Here is a 19,102-nt window from a genome sequence, read left to right as displayed (position 1 = left end):
ATATTGAAACACGGAAAAAGTAAAAAAACAACAAACAGTACAATTAAGCTTATGAAAACAGAATAGGTATCACAGATTGAAATCAGTTTTAGATATTCAGTTTTGTATAGAAACTATATTGAGCCTACAAATAACAAAATGGTGCAACTAAGTTTTCAAAGAAAGAAATGATCAAGATAAACCTCTCATTCCATTAAAAGTTGTCTGATCTAGTTCCTTCATTTTCTGGCTTTATATATTTCAGCATTTGCAGTTTCCAGATTCCAGTAATATGAAATATTTAATTCAACTTCAAATTTAGTGCATTTTGAGCAATATTTTCATTGCAGCATGCTAAATAATTGAACCAAAATTAAGGTGAACTTAACAAAAAATTAAGTCAACTGTCTGGTTCAAGCAAAAAAGAAAATACATCTGTACTCTACAAAGAGATACAAGGAATGCATTATGCAGCTACAAAACATGTGGCATGATTTAATGTGCTACGGCATCTCTCACTGATTGTGCTAAAGACCCGACAACCTCTCAAGGTAACAATTGAAGGAAGAATGTTCGCTAGGATGGTAGAACTTCCTACTGGAATACTCTTATAGATTATTTTATGACCACCTGATCAATTAAAGATTTGATTTACAGTACGGTGCAAAAATCCGTGGCACACACATATATAGCTAGGCTGCCTACAATTTTTATAGAGTACTGTATATTGGTTAAAATAGGAAGGTGATTGGGAAACAGAAACAGGAGTACTTAGCTTCGTATTCACTCAGTAGTATTAAGTGTTATTTAGTAACTGGAAAGACATAATATTCAGTACTGTGCAAAAGTATTGGTTATTAACTCTTTCAAAGTGTAACAATTCTGTAAGTGGATCTGCACCGTGTCACCTTCCACTAATGTCAAGAGCTCAATATCATTTTAGAACTTTTGTGCTACTCTGAAAGAAACTCCTTTGGCTCTTAAAAGTCCCATTCTTTAGTCTTAATGGAGAGAAACAGACAAATACTGTTTTGGCTCATGCTTATCATAACTACAGATTAGTTCAGCAATTTATTATGTAATAAGGACGTTCATGGAAAAAAAACTGCAAAATGAAACAGAGGCAAGGTCAGGGTCTCCATTAAAATGCTGGATGTTAGATTCTGCATAGCTCTCCAAGACAAGTTCAGGGTCACTGTCGCCCCCAGGACTCCTGCAAATTGCAGAAATTAAAAGTCCACTGGTCTTCCACTGATCAAGTGAGAACGGCTTATTTATGATAAATGTGAATGTGTTATTTATGAAACATTTATGATTATGCAACACAAGACTTCCAACAGTGCAGCCATTTTACAAAGCATACTCATGCCCCTGAGAACACCCACCAGCTTCCTGTCACAAGTATCACTAATTTATCTTCATTTCTCAAAAAAACACACACATTTTAGTCCTGATGGGCATGGAAATGCTTTTTGTTTGCAGCATTCCATCTGGTATTTTGAGGCCATCAAATTTGGATCTAGAACCTGCTGAAATCACCTAGTGGTGACTGTGTGTCAGTCTATGAGAGTTATGTAGGACTCTGCCCAAGATGGCAAAAGATTTTCCCAACTCTTCAAATGATGCTCTGTTTGAGATTTCTGTTTTCATCCTGAGAGAACAGCACCAGCTATGAATTAAAACAACCTGGTATAGAGTCTCAGTGGAAATTACAGCTGCTCCAAGACCAGTGACATTATTTGAGCAAGTTAGCAGTCAGTATTATAGTGCATGAACCTTTCACATCAAAAAATTCATCCTCACTTACAACTGATATTAAATCATTCCGAAACATGCAAAGTTGTTCAACATCACTTTAACGTCACTTTTGTTTATGCAATCCATTTTTGGGATGTGTGCCTGAATGCATTTCCAAGCCCACGTATATTGGAAATTGTTTAATGCAGCACACAGTAAACTAATAGATTGAATTCGGATGCTTCCTGGGGAAAAGGCCATTACAATCCCTGTGACTTGTTTCTGAGAACTTAATGAAAAGTGAAAGAGTGTTAGATGGATCTGAGCCTGTGCTCGTTGGAGCTTAGAAGAGAGTGGGGGGGGGGGGTGGAAATCTCATTGAAACCTATCAAACATTGAAAGTCCTAGATAGAGTGTATGTGGAGAGGATGTTTCCTATAGTGAGAAAAGTTCAAAGGTCAAATTAAACTATCGAAGTACATATACGTCTTCATACAAAACCCTGAAATTTGTTTGCATGTGGAGATTCACACCAAATCCAAGAAACATTAGAATCAATGGAAGACCATATCCAACAGAACGGACAAACAGCCAATGTGCGAAAGACAACAAACTGTGCAAATACAAAAGAAAAACAAATAAATAAGCAATAAGTATTGAGAACGTGAGATGAAAAGTCTTTGAAAATGAGTTCACAGGTTGTGGAAGCAGTTCAGTAATGGGGCAAGTGGGGTTATCACTACTGGTTCAAGAGCCGGATGGTTGAAGGGCAGTAACTGTTCTTGAAACCGGTCATGTGGTTTCTGAGGCTCTGGTACCTTCTTCCTGATGACAGAGGTGCGAGGAGAGCATGTCCTGGTTTGTGGGCGTCCTTGATGTTAGGTGCTGCTTTCTTGTGACAGCACTCCATATAGATATGGTCAGTGGTAGGCACAGGGTTTTACCCTGGTGGCTGTACCCACTGTTTTTTTGTTGGACTTTCCATTCAAGGGCATTGGTGTTTCCATACCAGGCCATGATGCAACCAGTCGAATTACTCTCCACCACAAATCTACAGAGGTTTGTCAGAGTTTTAGATGTCATGCCGAATCTTTGCAAACTCCCAAGGAAGTAGAGGTGCTGCCATACTTTCTTCATAATTGCACTTGCATGCTGGGCCCAGGACAGATCTTCTGAAATGACAACACCTAGAAATATAAAGTTGCTGACCCTTTCCACTTCTGATGAGAAATGGTTCATGGACCTCTGGTTTCCTCCTCCTAAAGTCAATAAACAGCACATTAGTCTTGCTGACACTGAGCAAGAGGTTGTTGTTGTGGCATGAATCAGCCAGGTTTTCATTCTCCCTCCGATATGCTGATTCATCACCACTTTTAATTCAGCCAACAACAGAGGTGTCATAAACAAACTTAAGTCTGCCATTGGAGCTGTGCTTAGGCTCACACTCAGAAGTATAAAGTGAGTAGAGCAGGGGCTATGCTCACAGCCTTGTATTGCACATGTGCTGATTTAGATTGTGGAGATGTTGTTGCCAATCTGAACTGACTGCAGTCAGCAAGTGATGAAGTCAAGGATCCAATTGCACAAGAGGCCATTGAGGACAAGACTTTGAAACATTGATTAGTTTTTAGGGAATGGTAGTATTGAATGCTGATCTGTAGTCGATAAAGTGCATCCTGATGTATGCCATCTTTGCTGTCCAGATGTTCCAGGATTGAGTGAACAGCCAATGAAGTAACATCTGCTGTGGATCTGTCGTGCCGGTAGGCGAATTTGAGTGGATCCAAGCCAATTCTCAGGCAGTAGCTGATATGCTTCATCACCAGCCTCTCAAAGCACTTCATCACAGTGGATGTACGTGCTAATAGATGATCGTCATTGAGATAGGTTACCACCTTCTTCTTAAGCACCAGTAAAGTTGAATTCTGATTGAAGTCTCTGACTGATTTGAAATTCATTGGGGTGGGCTGTTTTTTGTTGGCTGGTGGCAATATTCAATATCTTGAGTGCCTGATTAACGTTGGTATTTGACGGTATGTGAATTGCAGTCAGGATCATGGAGAACCCTCTTGGTAATTGGAACAGTCAACACTTAATCATTAGATGTTCCAGGTCAGGGGAACAAGAGTAAAGCAATGCATCTACATCCAAGCACCACTGAGGGTTTATCATGAAACACAGACTCCCACTCCCCCCTTTAACCTTCTCTAAAGCAGCCATCTGGTCCACCCTGTGTACTGAGAAGTCTTCGGGTCTCACCGACAGATCCAGCTCTCCATGAAGAGCCATGTCTGCATGAAACACAGAGGACAGCAATTCCTCATTTCCCTCTGATACAGCAGTCTTGCCTTTTGGTCCTCAATCTTGTTCTCCAGCGACTTTACATTTGCTAACAAGACACTGGGTAGAGGGAGCTTTACTCCTCTTAATTTCATTCTGGCTTTGAGCCCTCCCCTCATCCCTCTCTTGTTACCATGTCAATGACCTTTGTCTGCTTAAAGGTGCCATACCTGCATACTTGGGAGTTAAGTGTGCTGAGTCTTCTAGAAGATTGTGAAATCCCTGGTTCATTAAGATAGCTCAGAAGTTGCTTAAAAGAAAAAGTTAAAGTGTTATATTGCAGTGAGAGCAATTCAGAAGAGATACATTTAGAAAAATTTTAAGCAGCTTTCAACACATCACATGGTTCACCAGCACCATCTTGGTACCAAAGGACACAGTCTCAGAATGGAAGCACATCCCTTTAGAACAGAGAGGAGGAGGAGGAATTTATTTAGCCAGAGGGTGGTGAATCTGTGGAAACCTTGCCACAGACAACCCTGAAGGCCAAGTAACTGGATATATTTAAAGTGGAGATTGATAGGTTCTTGATTAGGAAGGGTGTCAAAGGTTATGGGGAGAATGCAGGCGAAAGGATTGGAGGGGGTAATAAATCGGCCATGATGGAATGGTGGAGCAGACTTGATAGGCTGAATGGCTTAATTTGCTCCTATGTCTTATGGTCTAAAACTGGAGGAGGTTTCCTTAATTGCATCAGAATAGATTAAACAAGTTGCAGAAAATGGTGGAAACATTTAGCAGATTAGGCAACACCAAATGGAAAGAAGAATGGAGTTATAAGATGCTAGTTATAAGAGTGATAAGATGCTAGTTCTAAAGTCATAGAGAAGGCAATGGCCATGCTAAGTAAGGACTAAAGAGAATATCTGTGATAAAGCAATACATCAAAGAGATTAAAGGGACAGGTATAGATGGCAATGCTTTATTATTATCTGTTGCTAACAATGGTGTGAGACAAGTTCAACAGGCAGTTTCCAATGATGCAGAGACAAAAGAAAACTGGGCACAAACAAAAGGAGTTGGATGACAAAGCACAAATGGTCATTTCTGACACAGATAAAGAAAATGAGTTACCCAGGCTGCAGAACTGATATCTAGTCTGGAAGACTGCAATGTGCTCAGATGGGAGAAGAAAGGTCATTCCGCAAGCTTGCACTGTGTCTCGTTGTAACAATGCAGCAAGTCAGACAAGTAAGAATGGGTATGAAAAGGGCTACCAAAGAGCCGGCCAAAGAAAAAAAGCTTAGAGTTAGTCCTGGGGGTTGAATGTGGATGTCCTACATAATATTGCCTAATCTGCATTAGAAGAGACCACATGATCCAAAAAAGAGTTGTTATTATTATTAGGGGAGGTACAGTAGCATAGGAGTTATCACAACAGTTTACGGCACCAGTTGTCACCAATCGGAGATTAATGCCTGCTGCTCTCTGTAAAGAGTTCCTACACTCTCCTCGTGACCACATACATGCGCTTCCTCCGGGTGCTCGGATTTCATCCCACATTATAAAGATATATGTTTAGGGTTAGGGTTAGAAGTTGCGGGTGACACTTCTGGACTGCCTCCAACACATTCTTGGACTGTTTTGGTTATTGATGCAAGATGCACATTTCACTGTAGTATGCTTTAGTGCCAGGGTGGAGATACATCCCTTCCAAAGGAGGTGCAAAGCACTCCTTCCCTCTGCTAGTCTGCAGGTCACCCTTGGGCAGGGTGTAGCACCTGCTTCACATCGGTGTCCTCCCCCACCCCACGATCAGGGTCACTTAAGCCATGGGAGTGGATGGAGGATGGTGGAGTTGGTGCATATTACAAGTCCTGATTGTGTGACTGCTGAAACCAGGCAGGCAATCTCTGAAGAGTATTGATAATGGCTGGGATCACCCATCTCGTAATAACAAGAGGAAGGGAATACCAAACTACTTCTGTACAAAAAATTGCCAGGAGCAATTGGGGTCATGGATAGACCATGATCACTGACATCATACCTCACGGAACTTAATGATGATGCTGCTTCCATATACACATGACAAATAAAACTAATCTTAAAATAATACAATATCTTACAGTTGAAGTCAGAAGTTTACATACACCTTAGCCAAATACATTTAATCTCAATTTTTCACAATTCCTGACATTTAATCCTGGAAAACGTTCCCTGTTTTAGGTCAGTTTGTCGGCATAACTGAAAAGCATGTGCGAGCAAGGAGGCCTACAAACCTGATTCAGTTACACCAGTTCTGTCTGGAGGAATGGAACAAAATCCCAGCAACTTACTGTGAAAAGCTTGTGGAAGGCAACCCAAAACATTTGACCCAAGTTAAACAACTTAAAGGCAATGCTACCAAATACTAACAAAGTGTATGTAAACTTCTGACCCACTGGGAAAGTGATGAAAGAAATAAAAGCTGAAATAAATCATTCTGTCTATTATTCTGACATTTCACATTCTTAAAATAAAGTAGCAATCTTAAATGACCTAAGACAGAGAATGTTTTCTAGGATTAAATGTCAGGAATGGTGAAAAACTAAGTTTAAATGCATTTGGCTAAGGTGTATGCAAACTTCTGACTTCAACTGTATATGTTAATTCTGTTTCTCCCTCCACAGATCGTGCCTGACCTGCTCAGTATTTTGTGTTTATATTTCTAAATTTCTAACATCTGCTGCATTTACTTAGTGTCTTAAAATTGATTATTTCCTCCTACTAATTACTAATGCTAGAAGTATTTGCAGAAGTGAAATACGGGAAAAATTCTCAACAAACTGGATTATTAGGTCCTTGAAATTACAAGTTCCATATTTCAAGAAAGGCATTATCTAAACAAGTCTATGATTTGGCCTTAACCAACTGGGCAGAAACAAAAATATACTTAAATAAACTAAGGGATCGCTGACTTTCTATTTCTTTGATCCATTTATTGACAAATGCATGTTTGAAAAAAACAAACCCAAGATGTACAGACTACCAGGAAATACAAAGGTTAAGGATGTAGCAATAAGCTTAGGAGCTTAAGAAATGTGGATATATGGAAAATTCACAAGGGATTAGCGTTTCACATTCCTGAATTAAACAAGAGCTCAAATACTTGCAATTATCACTTTCCAAAAAATATCAATTTCCAAAAATCACTTGCAATGCTGGAAGGTCATTTAGTATGGCTCAAAATGCACAACAGACTCTTATTTCTCCTCTTTCCATACCACCACCACCTCAATAATTGCCAAGTACAGCACAGTAATTTGATGCCTTCTCGTTGTAGCTTAAAATCAATTTACAGTCAATTGTTAAGGATGAGGTGATGGAGTACTTGGCGACACAGGACAAGATAGTACAAAGTCAGCATGGTTTCCTTCAGGGAAAATTCTGTTTGACGAACCTGATGGAATTCTGAGGAGATTACAAATAGGATAGATAAAAGAGATGCAGTGGACATTGTATATTTGGACTTTCAGAAGGCCTTTGACAAGGTGCCACACATGAGGGTGCTTACCAAGTTAAGAGCCCATAGTATTACAGCAAAGATACTAACATGGTTAGAGCATTGGCTGATTGGTAGGAGGCAGCGAGTGGAAATAAAAGCATGCTTTTCTGGTTGGCTGACAGTGACTAGTGGTGTTATGCAGGGCTTGGTGTTGGTACCACTTCTTTTTATGCTGTACGTAAATGATTTGGATGATGGAATAGATAGCTTTGTTGACAAGTTGCAGATGATATGAAGATTGGTGGAGAGGCAGGTAGTGTTAAGGAAACAGGTAGGTTGCAGAGGGACTTAGACATATCAGAAGACTAGGCAAGAAAGTGGCAAATGAAATACAATGTTGGAAAATGCATGGTCATGCACTTTGGTAGTAGAAATAAATGTACAAACTGTTCTCTAAACAGGGAGTAAATCTGAGATGCAAAGGGACTTGGGACTTGGGAGTCCTTGTGCAGAACATCCTAAAGGTTAACTTGCAGGTTGAGTCAGTGGTGAGGAAGGCAAATGCCATGTTAGCATTCATTTCAAGAGATCTAGAATACAAGAGCAAGAATGTGATGCTGAGGCTTTAATAAGACACTGGTAAGGTCTCACCTTGAGTATTGTGAACAGTTTTGGGTCCCTGTTCTTAGAAAAGATGTGCTGGCATTGGAGAGGGTCCAGAGGAGGTTCACAAGGATGATTTCAGGAATGAAAGGGTTATCATACGAGGAATGCTTGAAGGCTCTGGGTCTGTACTCGCTGGAATTCAGAAGGAAGAGGAAGGATCTCATTGAAACCTTTCGAATGTTGAAAGGCCTAGACAGAGTGGATGTGGAAAGGGCATTTCCCATGGTGGGAGAGTCTAGGACAAGAGGCATGCCTCAGGATAGAGGGGCATCCATTCAAAACAGAGATGCGGAGAAATTTCTTTAGCCAAAGGGTGGTGAATTTGTGGAATTTGTTGCAATATGCAGCTGTGGAGGCCAGGCTGTTGGGTGTATATAAGGCAGAGATCGATATGTTCTTGATTGGACATGGCATCAAAGGTTATGGGGAGAAGGCAGGGAACTAGGGATGAGGAGGAGATAAAAAAAGGGAGGATCAGCCATGACTGAATGGCGAAGCAGGGCCAGATGGTCTAATTCTGCTCCTATGTCATATGATTTTGTGGTCTAAAATGCAGTTAAAACACTGAGTTCTGAAGGACAACAAATGCATCCAGAATAACTCATTTGCCCTGCTCAAGCCAAGGGCCAATTTCAATTGATACAGATTTATCAAGGAATAACACAGAAAATCTGTTTAACGCTTGCCATAAATACCACCTTTGTTCAAGAAGAAAAATAATTTTTCCTCTATTAACATTTAGTCATATAATTATGTACGTAGGTAGCGTTCTCAATCAGTCCATATACAAACGTTTGTAGATGTGCTTCCCATGTTCTGTACAATTAATCAAAACAGCACAACCTTCAATAGTCCTGTCCATGCCAGCACAGACCTTCATAGTTCATAACAGTTCTGACAGGAGTATCAAACTGAAATATTAACTTATCTTCTCCTTCCACAGTTACTATCTGAGTTGTTAAGCATTTTCAACATTTTCTGTTTTTATTATTAGCCAAATATGTTTTATTTTAAAATTCCATGAAAGTAAATGCTTGCTTCCCAAACTGCAGAATACCTACATGAAGATCAGTGGTCTACAAAATGTTGATGGTGGAAAAATAAAGGCAAATGAAATAATGTAAACAATTTCTTTAATCTATCTCACACATCGTATGCCTGATGCCAATCTACAAATAATATGACTAGTGATTAGTCACCTACATCTTCAAATAGATACTCTTTGGGAAACATAACTGCTAAATCTCCACTTTCAGAATTTTAGATTGAAGGAGCAGGCAAATTTAAAACTGCAAGCTTTAAGTGAGCCAAAAATGTTTAAAAACACCTTAAAATTACTCTAATGAAATTTAATTCTAAGGGACCGCTTATAGTCCTGTGCAAAAGTCTCAGTCACACATTATATATATATATATATATCTTTATGCCTCGGGTGCATAAGACTGTGGCACAGTACTGTAGTAATTTTATCTATTGCACTGTACTTCTGCCACAAAATACCAAACAGATCTCATGACGTATGTGAGTGATGATAAACCTAATTCTGACATGTGGACTGAGAGAGGGAAGTGGGCAGGGAGAAGGGAATCATGATTGGAAAAAAAGGGGAAGGGATAGAGAGGAAGCGGGGAGCACCAGAGAGACATTCTGTAATGATCAATAAACCAATTGCTTGGATTCATATGACCTTGCCTGGTGTCTCAGGGTTGGATGTGTCAGCACCCATCCTGCCCCTGGTACTCCTTCTCTGGCCATCTGTCCAACACCCCCCGCAGCACTCCACGCTCACAATTCCCAACATCCTTTCTCCCGCCAGGTTTACAAACTCGCTTCCCGCTCCACATTGACAAATATAGTACTATGCAAAAGTCTTAGGCACCCCAAGCTAAATATACTCTATATATCTAAGGCTTTTGCACAGTACTGTAAATGCAGCTGAAAATTTTGAAAAGATGCTTTTTACTGTGAAGCTTTTTTCCCCAAATAGAAGGTACCCAATGTTTATGAACAAGAAATTGTAATTGCTTCAAACAAATGATTAACAAGATTTTATAATTTGAATTTACAATATAAACCAATACAGTCAAAATTATTGAATCTACACTACACAAAATAAACCTAGAAGTGCAACATTTGAGTTCACTCAACAGTTTTATTACTTCCAGGACCTGGTTCCAAACAAGCACAGGTGGAGGAGATTAAAGTTAAAAGAGTTTACCAAACTCACTCCCAAATTCTTGATCTGATCATCAAATCCTGACCTGATAATTACCACAACCTCAAGGCCATCACTATTTTCATAATAAATGACTTCTTTTAATATATAGTAAATGTTAAATTGGTGATATGAAGTCCACCAACCAATGATTAAGTTGTATGATTGGTAACTGTGATCAGAAACAGAACTCGAACCCAATCCTAAATAAGTTCTGTTTCCAAAACAAACTGATAAGCAAAATTTATTATTGCTTAATCCACAAAAATAATTCAGAATTCATAAGAAAGCAAATAGAAACAATTCTCAATTTTCAAATACTTGTTCAACACAATTGACGTGTTCCTTATGTTAAATGTTGTTTTTTTAATTCCAAGCACACAATTGTAAATATTGTTCCATTTAAATCCAAGGATCTAACAATAAAACTCTTCTGGACAAGTAATTGTGGTCCATACTATGACAGCACAATCCATCATTACGGGAATTAACTGGTGAACTAAATATTAAAGTAATATTGTCATTTGTATCGGCAAATAGAAAAGCAAGTGTACAGCCACTAATCTGTGGAAACTACGTTATAAATTCAGGAACTAACAAGATTGACGGATATTAGTCAGGTCTTTATTGATTGATATGAGCACACAAAATTAGCTTAGTGGATACTTTCAGAGCAAATGTATTTAATAATAGTTAATATACTAACTCTACTCAAATATTCCTGTTTTCTATACGTCTGTTTATGGGGAAATTAATTATTGCTCAGTCACTACATGGTCACAGAAATTGGTAGTCATGTGGATTACTTTTCAGAAAATCTCTTCTAAGTGCCATTCTATTCCCAGAAACCAGCAGACTGCATTAGAGTGCATAAAGAATAAGCTGTTGTGTTTATGATTTCAAGCAACAGATTCTGCAGGTGCTGGAACTCTTGAGCAACGCATACAAGATGCTGGAGGAACTCAGCAAGTCAAACAGGACCTGTGGAGGACAACTGTAGGTTAATAGATCATTGTAAATTGTCCTGTAATTAAGCTAATGTTAAATAGATGGGTTGCTGGACACTGTACCTCAATGGGATTGAAGTCCTGTTCCATGCTACATCCCTAAAGTTGCAGGTGATGGACTTGGACTGGTTCGATGTTTGCATGAATCTAAAGTCAAGAATTCTACCTCCATTGATTTGAACCTTGAAAATTATTCTGGTTCATTTGATGATTGCCAAGAACCAGAAAAAGGTTAATACCTGTAGGGTATGCGGTGCACTGAGATAAGGATATCATGGTTCTGTTTGGTTTTGGGGAGTAAATGGCATTGGGAGGGAAGTAGATCATCTGTGTAAAGTATATGACTACATTTCTTGATAAAGGGATATAGGATTTAAAACAAAACAATAGTTGGAATAAAGGAGAAAACTGGTTAAATTGGGTCAGAGTCAACATACACCATAGTTGTCATCTCAGAATCACAACCAAGTGTGTATATAGGGATGGACAGACAGAGAATAAAGAAGATTCCCCTTCAAATATTGTGTCATGAATTATATTCATAGCTATAAACCTGACGTTTCTCACCCCATTGCCAAGCTTTTAATAGGCTCGTGCCTTTGTCTCACCTTGGTGAACACAAACATTCAAACTGGTTAAGAACAGGAAGGTGATCAATATTTCTCCACCAACAATATTGGAAGAATTTTTTCCCTCAGCATTCTTCACGCTCTGCTGGTTTCAACTGCTGAAATGCATATTGAGCTTTCCCCATTAACATTTAACAGAAGTGGCTTTAGAAGTATAATGTCATATCCTAATGCAACCCAACATATTTATAAATTTTTCTTAGTATCCTGTTGAAATTTTCTTATTTATTTCCTTCAGAAGTAAAATTCATAGAAGCTGGTTTCATCAACTTTGTGCATACTATAATATTACAATACTGTACAGCGAGGGAGGAGGGGTGTAGTCTTGCTACTCCTGCTCACATATATTACTCACTGTAGATTTATGCTATTTAATTTCCTGTTGTACTTCCAGCTTAGTGCATGCAAGGTTAGTACACTCAGACTAGCCTTCTTTCACATGTGCTATAGTATTAGAAAAGCACTTTACATTATCCTTGATATCATAGAAGAAATTAACTTTGTCAATGGCTATAAATTTTTGCCACCAGCCAGCAGTCCTTTTATCAATTGAGAAAATAAAGGCCGATAAAGACAATGTAAGCAGAAATTGAACTAAAAAGAGAAATTAATCCACAAGACAGGAGCAGAATTGGGCTACTCAGTCTATCAAGACTGCTCTGCTATTTTATTATTCCTCTCCAACCCATTCTCTTGCTTTCTACCCGCAACTTTTGATACCAAGAACCTATGAATCAGCATCCTCTTTGATATTTCATCTTTTCTCTCCTTATGTTATTTTTAGTTGCTTTCTGTTGGTAATTTTTGCTATATTATATGCCCTCTCTTGTTTTTATGCAGTATCTGACTTCCTTTGTCAGCCACAATTGCCTCATCCTTCCTTTGGAATACTTATTCATCTTTAGGATGTATCAATCCTATAGCTTCTGAATTTTCCCCAGAAACCCCAGCCATTGCTGGTCTGCTATCATCCCTGTCTGTGTCCCCTTCCAATCAAATTTTACCAGCTTCTCTCTTATGCCCCTAATTCCCTTCAATCCAATGTAAGACTCATACATCTGACTTTAGCTTTTCCCTCTTAAAATGCAGGGTGAAATCTATGATATTATGATCACTGCCTCCCAAGGGTCCTTTACCTTAAGCTCCCAAATCAAATCTAGAATTGACTTTCCTGTAATGGGGTCAACCAGAAGCTCTCCAAAAAGCCATCTTGTAGGCATTCTACAAATTCCCTCTCTTGGGATCCAGCACCGACCTGATTTTGCCAATCTACCTGCATATTGAAATCCCCCATGACTATCATAACATTGTCCTTTTTACATGCATTTTCTATGTCCCATTGTAATTTGTATCCAACATTCTGGCTACTGTTGAGAGGCCTGTGTGTATATATCCCTTCAAGATCCTTTTACCCTTGCAGATGTAGAATCCCAGGACTCTACATCTTCCAATTTTATGTCACCTCTTCCTAAGGATTTGATTTCTTTTTAAAAAAAAAACAACTAAACCACCCCACCTCCTTTGTCTATCCATATAGCCTTACAATACAAGGTGTATCCTATGCAGTCTAAGTAGAAATAGCTAACATTTCTTATGATGTCAGATCTATTGCTGATCATTCACATGGGAGCAAATATCAGTTTGTTGAAACCAATGGATCTGTAGAGCTGTGTTTGAATGCCAGTTGTTGGCTGCTTCCAATTTCCCCTCCGTCCTCCCCATCCCCCACCCTCCTCACCCCGCCTCCCCTCTCCCCCACCCCCACACCCCCACACCCCAACTATCAAACAAGTGATTTCAGCTATCTCAGATTTAACCAACAGTAAAGAAAATTCAAATATCCAAAAAAAAAGGACAGGCTATGGGAAAACATAGTTGAATAATGATTCACTGGTTGATGCAAATATCCATTCTGATGCCCTTCTGTACTGTTTAATTATGATACCAGCAACATATCGTATAATGCATAACTAGAACACGCTTCCTGCGAAAAGCAGGTGCAGATAACATTCCGCAACTGTTTCTGGTAAGTGAGAATCAAGAGCAGTACTTACTATTTGAGTATTTTTCATAAAATCATTAAATATTAGTTGCTATTCCACTTGTGTTTTCAGCCTAATGCACTTATGTAGGAGTTTTGAAGAAATTACATCATGCAGCGTTGCTAAAATGGAATCCGCAATGGCCATTTTGTGTTCCTGGTTGCATGTTACTTCACCTCTCCTTCCTGTTCCCACACTGACATGCCTGTCCTCAGCCAGGACAATGTCAAGCACAAACTAGATGAACAGTAACTCAAATTCTGCCTGGATAGTCTGCAACCCAGGGGTATGAATTTTTTTTTGATCACTTGATCACTTTTGGTCCAACCAGATTCTCTCACTCACCCATAAATCTGTAGGAGCACAATTATCCCATTCAACCCATTGAATCTGCTCTACCATTGCATTACACTGATTTATTATCCCTCTCAACCTCATTCTCCTTTCTCCCTAGAACCTTTGACATCCTTACTGATCAAGAACCATTCAAACTCAGCTTTAAATATACACAATGACTAGGCCGCCATAGCCATCTCAGGCAATTATTTCAACAGAATCACCACCTACAGACAAAAGAAATTCCTCCTCATCACTGTTCTAAAGGGATATCCACCCTGCCCTCTTTACCATTGCCTAGCCTGTTCCATCTGCCACCCATATACAGTACTTAACCTATTGGGTCTACTATCTCCTCCCTCAATGGTTCCACCTGCCCATCATGACTCCTTTATTTAATTTGATTTATCACCTTCCACACTTGTCAGATTTCAGAATCTGCAATCCTCACTTACCCCTATTTACCACCTTCCAACCCCACCCCCCATCTACCCATGATCCCTTTCTCCACTTTATTCCACCTAATCAGCTGCCTCCCCTCCTATATACTTATCTCCTCTTTGCATTTTTGGTCCTGAGGCAGGATCTTGACACAAAATGCTGACTAACCCTCTGTCTCCACAGATGCTGCCTGACCTTCCAGCAGTTTACTTTTTATTTGGAAACTGTTTATCATGTGGAGTGGTTGGAAGCAAATAATAAGACTAACACTAAAGCAAGGACAAAGTCCAGAATGGCATGCCTGTGGAAGTACTGAAAAAATATACTACCAACAGTATCTCTGTACAGTGCTCCAAATTCACTTGAATGTCTGCGGGTTCTTCCAGACCAACATCCCCAGAACTGAGGCCCTAGTTACTTTTAGTCAGGTAGTCATTCTCATGCCTGAAACCAGATCCTGAAAGAGGCACTATAGTTTGAGGCCTGTTACAGTAAGAGATTAACAGACAGAAAAAAAAATCAAGGATGTGCTTAAAGTCTTCTTGGAGAAATTCAACTTCCCCTCAGACTCATGGGAATCTCTGGCTCATGTTCCTCTACTTTGATCAATCAAAACTTTAACAACTACCCACTTGCTCTGTTAATTACATTCTGCGCCACCTAAAGAATAAAGTTTGCAGTTCCCACACTGGCTTCATTTGCCATCTTAGAAAACAATGATGAGTGAAAACAAGTCACCTTCAATCCTGAGGAACTATCTAGGAAGATTTGTTCAGTGAGGCCAATCTTTTATAGACTTTTCCATTTAATTATTAAGCTAAAATTTTATTAAATGCAATTCAACCTATTATCCAAGAATTCATAACTCAATACAGAACCTCCAGTGGGAGGGAATAAAGATCATTAAATTTGTATTTCACAAATCACCTGACATGTATTTTGATTTAAAATTTCTCTTATTTTTAACAAGCGATTAATAATCTCCTTAAGTGCATACATTTGTAACCAATTCTGACATACAAACCAAACCATCTAAAGTGTTCCATACAGGTTTTACTAATTATAAAATGACAGCGAACAACTTGTTAGTACACCCATGAATTCAGAATACAACGGAAATGAATTTAATCTTTAATTACTTTTCGCCAATTACCAATAGCCACTGGTCGGTGCAATATTATAATTAGAAAGAGCTAAGGTCCTATATTTTCCCTGCAGTGGCTGGTTAGGACTCTGACCCGAAGGTGAACCGGTGCGGTTAGGATAAAGATTCCCATCATAATCTGCTGCGCCATCTCCTGACGACTGATGGAAGTGGTTTTTTTTTAAACCAAGTTTATGGCTTGGGGAGGTACTGTATTATTTTCAGCTTTTCTAGGAGCATCTTGGTATAATGCATCAGTTCCAATGGTAGCGGAGAATACACACTTAACTCCTACAGTGGAACAAGAAACTGGACACTTTAAACTTGGCACGCAATTCACACGAAAAATTCGACGTCCTCAGTGAATCTACCTCCCAGCTCGGTGCTGAAAGTGAAGTCCAAGCAGCTCTCGCTTGTTCTGGAGACTGTGTGTGTTGCATAGAGCCTCGCCTCTGAAGGTCTCGGCGCTGAACTGATGACAGCAGAGCCCCGAATCTTGCTGCCTGGGTTCTGACACACCCAGTTTGAGAGTTACCGAGTTACTGGACAATACAAACCAGAACTGTTTTGAAAGGTTCGAGCAAACTCGGAAGCGGAGGGGCGTTTCGACAATATCCGAGTGTCAGCGAAGTATTGAGAAATCCTGATCTTCACACTTGGCAGATGTTAAGGGCGAGTTACGTTTCTGTTGAAGACAGCAGTTGGGTGTTCCAATACACCGCAGTGGTTGTTCTGTTAGAGCGATGATAATGCATTGGGTCGGCTGGAAATTAATAAATAGTTATGGCGGGTTTTAAACATGCGTGTGTTGCTCGTAAGCTACAGCTTGTGAAAACCGGTCCCAGGATACCTTGGAAAGTGAGTGGCAATTATGTGGCAGTTGTGGCCGTGGCCTGAATTGATACAATTAGTGATGGAGAGTGGGGATTCATCATTGATTAAAGAGAACCAAGTACTTTACAAGGCGATAGCCAGCAGTGAAGGTGCATGAGATATGGAAGTCGTGCTCTTTATTTGGTAGAAGTCACGCATTCATTTAAACGTTGAAACTCATGTCCGTGCAAACCGTACAAATCTGTTATTTCCTCCGTTTTAAATGCCACATTAGACATGCCCCCAAATCCTGACTATTAAAGGAATAGACCGGTTTGATTCCGCTGATAGGTTAACTCTTGAATCACCACTTTCACATTTAACAGCGGTTTAGTCAGTTATCCGAATATTGCTAGGAAAAAGCCAAATTATAACTGCACATTAAAATATATGCCGGTACTTGATCTTCCCCAGGAGGGCGGGTAAGTTTTCTCTCCCGTTCTCCCTCCCTCCCTCCACTTTTATCACTAATCCAAACACATTCCAGGCTTCCTCCACTTGACGGACAGTAGCAGCAGGTCTTGTCCAAAGGGATCTCTTACTCTTTCCCAAAGATGATTTCACCCACGAGGAATTGTATACCCATAAGAAACTTCGAACAACAAAAAAAAATACATGAACACCGTAAAGAACTCCTGGAAAATTGGGAAGTGGAATATTGCAAGCTCCTGCGGATGGGGGTAAAGAAAACTAAACTGGAAATCCAAAGTGCAAATCAACTTTTCTCCTTCGTTGTCTCCCGCGGGAAAGCAGCCTTGCCGTGGATAGAGGACATCCATGTTAAACATTAGCGGAGCAGAATCCAGTCAGTCAGATACCTCACTGACAGAACAAACACGCTTCAGCTCTTATGTTAAATTGGCCGCCGAAATCCTGGCTGATTGCGCTGCATTCTTTAGTATTGCGTTTTAATTTTTATATCTATTCCCTTAAAATGGAAAGCGTTTTTTTTTTAAAAATAAACAAACCGGAAAGTGTTAGAAATGCCCTCCCTTACCTGAGCAAGAAGAAAAGCCAGCGTTAGTTGAGTTTTGTGCTCCATGTCTGCCGACTATAAGGTCCTGCAGGTTTCATTCATGCGCTGGATACCACAGTGCATATTTTTATATGGAGCTCAGCTTGAGGCTGGCTTGACACCCAGCCAACTTCCCAAATAGATCTGCAGCATCATCACTAAAGCGCTGGGCGGCTACTTGAGACTACAACCAATGGCTTTTCAGAGAATCCCTACAATAGCACCAGGCTATGAATTTGGTCTCGGGGATACATTAACACAATTGCCACCGAAGAATTGCGGATCCTGCCTCGCATATGCAATTCCCACACTTAAGTAATGCAACTCGGTCTGCCCACCCCTGTAATTGGGATGGCAGTTTACCTTGCTGGCTACTGCTTTTTATTTTTATTTTTATTAACGAGTGTAATTGGTACGCCGGTAGTCGTCCCTCATAAAAATAACCTTGCGAAAGCAAACTTCTAATCTGTAGTCGTGACAAAATCACAGGGAATAATCAGAGGTTAGGCAACATTCGAAGAGGCAAAAAGAATAATTAACCGCCTGATCGATAATCTCTCACTTTTAAAAAAAAGATTTAAGTATTTGGCAAGAGCGGAACTGTTAGTCCATCACGCCTGTCCCACCACACAATGGGTGGAGCACCACCCCAATTCATGGCCTGGGAAAGACTACATAAAAATAATGGGGAAACAGGAGGGTCAATAAAAGAGAACTCCTCACCCGCCATCTCCGGCACCCAACAGTAGATCGCATGAACCTACATCTATACTGGTCCTGTCCTCCCGTGTGATCCAAATCCAATTGGGAACCAATCCATTTTGTGCTTGATGTCTAACAAAGAACCGGCATCTCTCTCAACTTCTGGTGATGTATTCCACGTTCTCCCCATACACCTGCAACAGAAAATGTAGGGAATAATTATACAGGAACAGTCTGGACAGTAAACTGTCCATGGTTAGGATAATGAGTTTTGTTGTGGGAAATATCGACGTATTGTACCCCTTGGTAACGCGGAAAACGTTATTGGTTCTATATTTGCTTCCTTGGATACAATTAAGTATACAAATTCTCTTCTGATTTTCAGTTACATCCTTGAATGACAAGAGTGGCTGGACATTAATAGTAGCAACTGGGGCTCAAGGATAGCGGAACCTAAACTGTAAATTAGAAAGCAGGAAATTCAGGAATCAGCAATATCAGACACTGCAAATACAAAAATGGAAATCTTTAGCACCAGCTTTTCAGACACTT

At 39.8% G+C, this 19,102-nt stretch overlaps 1 protein-coding gene across 1 annotated transcript in view; it reads right to left on the bottom strand.

Annotated features, from left to right (window-relative positions):
* Positions 1 to 17,918, bottom strand: part of cdh13 (cadherin 13, H-cadherin (heart)) — a 1,220,695-nt gene extending 1,202,777 nt beyond the window's left edge. The window contains exon 1 of the mRNA XM_072279867.1: positions 17,831 to 17,918. Coding sequence (XP_072135968.1) covers positions 17,831 to 17,875 — 45 coding nt within the window. The 5' untranslated portion in view covers positions 17,876 to 17,918. The remainder of the gene's footprint in view (positions 1 to 17,830) is intronic.
* Positions 17,919 to 19,102: the final 1,184 nt, after the last annotated feature.

Source organism: Mobula birostris, chromosome 15 (genome assembly GCF_030028105.1).
Source record: "Mobula birostris isolate sMobBir1 chromosome 15, sMobBir1.hap1, whole genome shotgun sequence".
Lineage (NCBI taxonomy): Eukaryota > Metazoa > Chordata > Chondrichthyes > Myliobatiformes > Myliobatidae > Mobula > Mobula birostris.
Note: the sequence above shows the minus strand (reverse complement) of the source record. Positions and strands in the feature narration are given on the sequence as shown.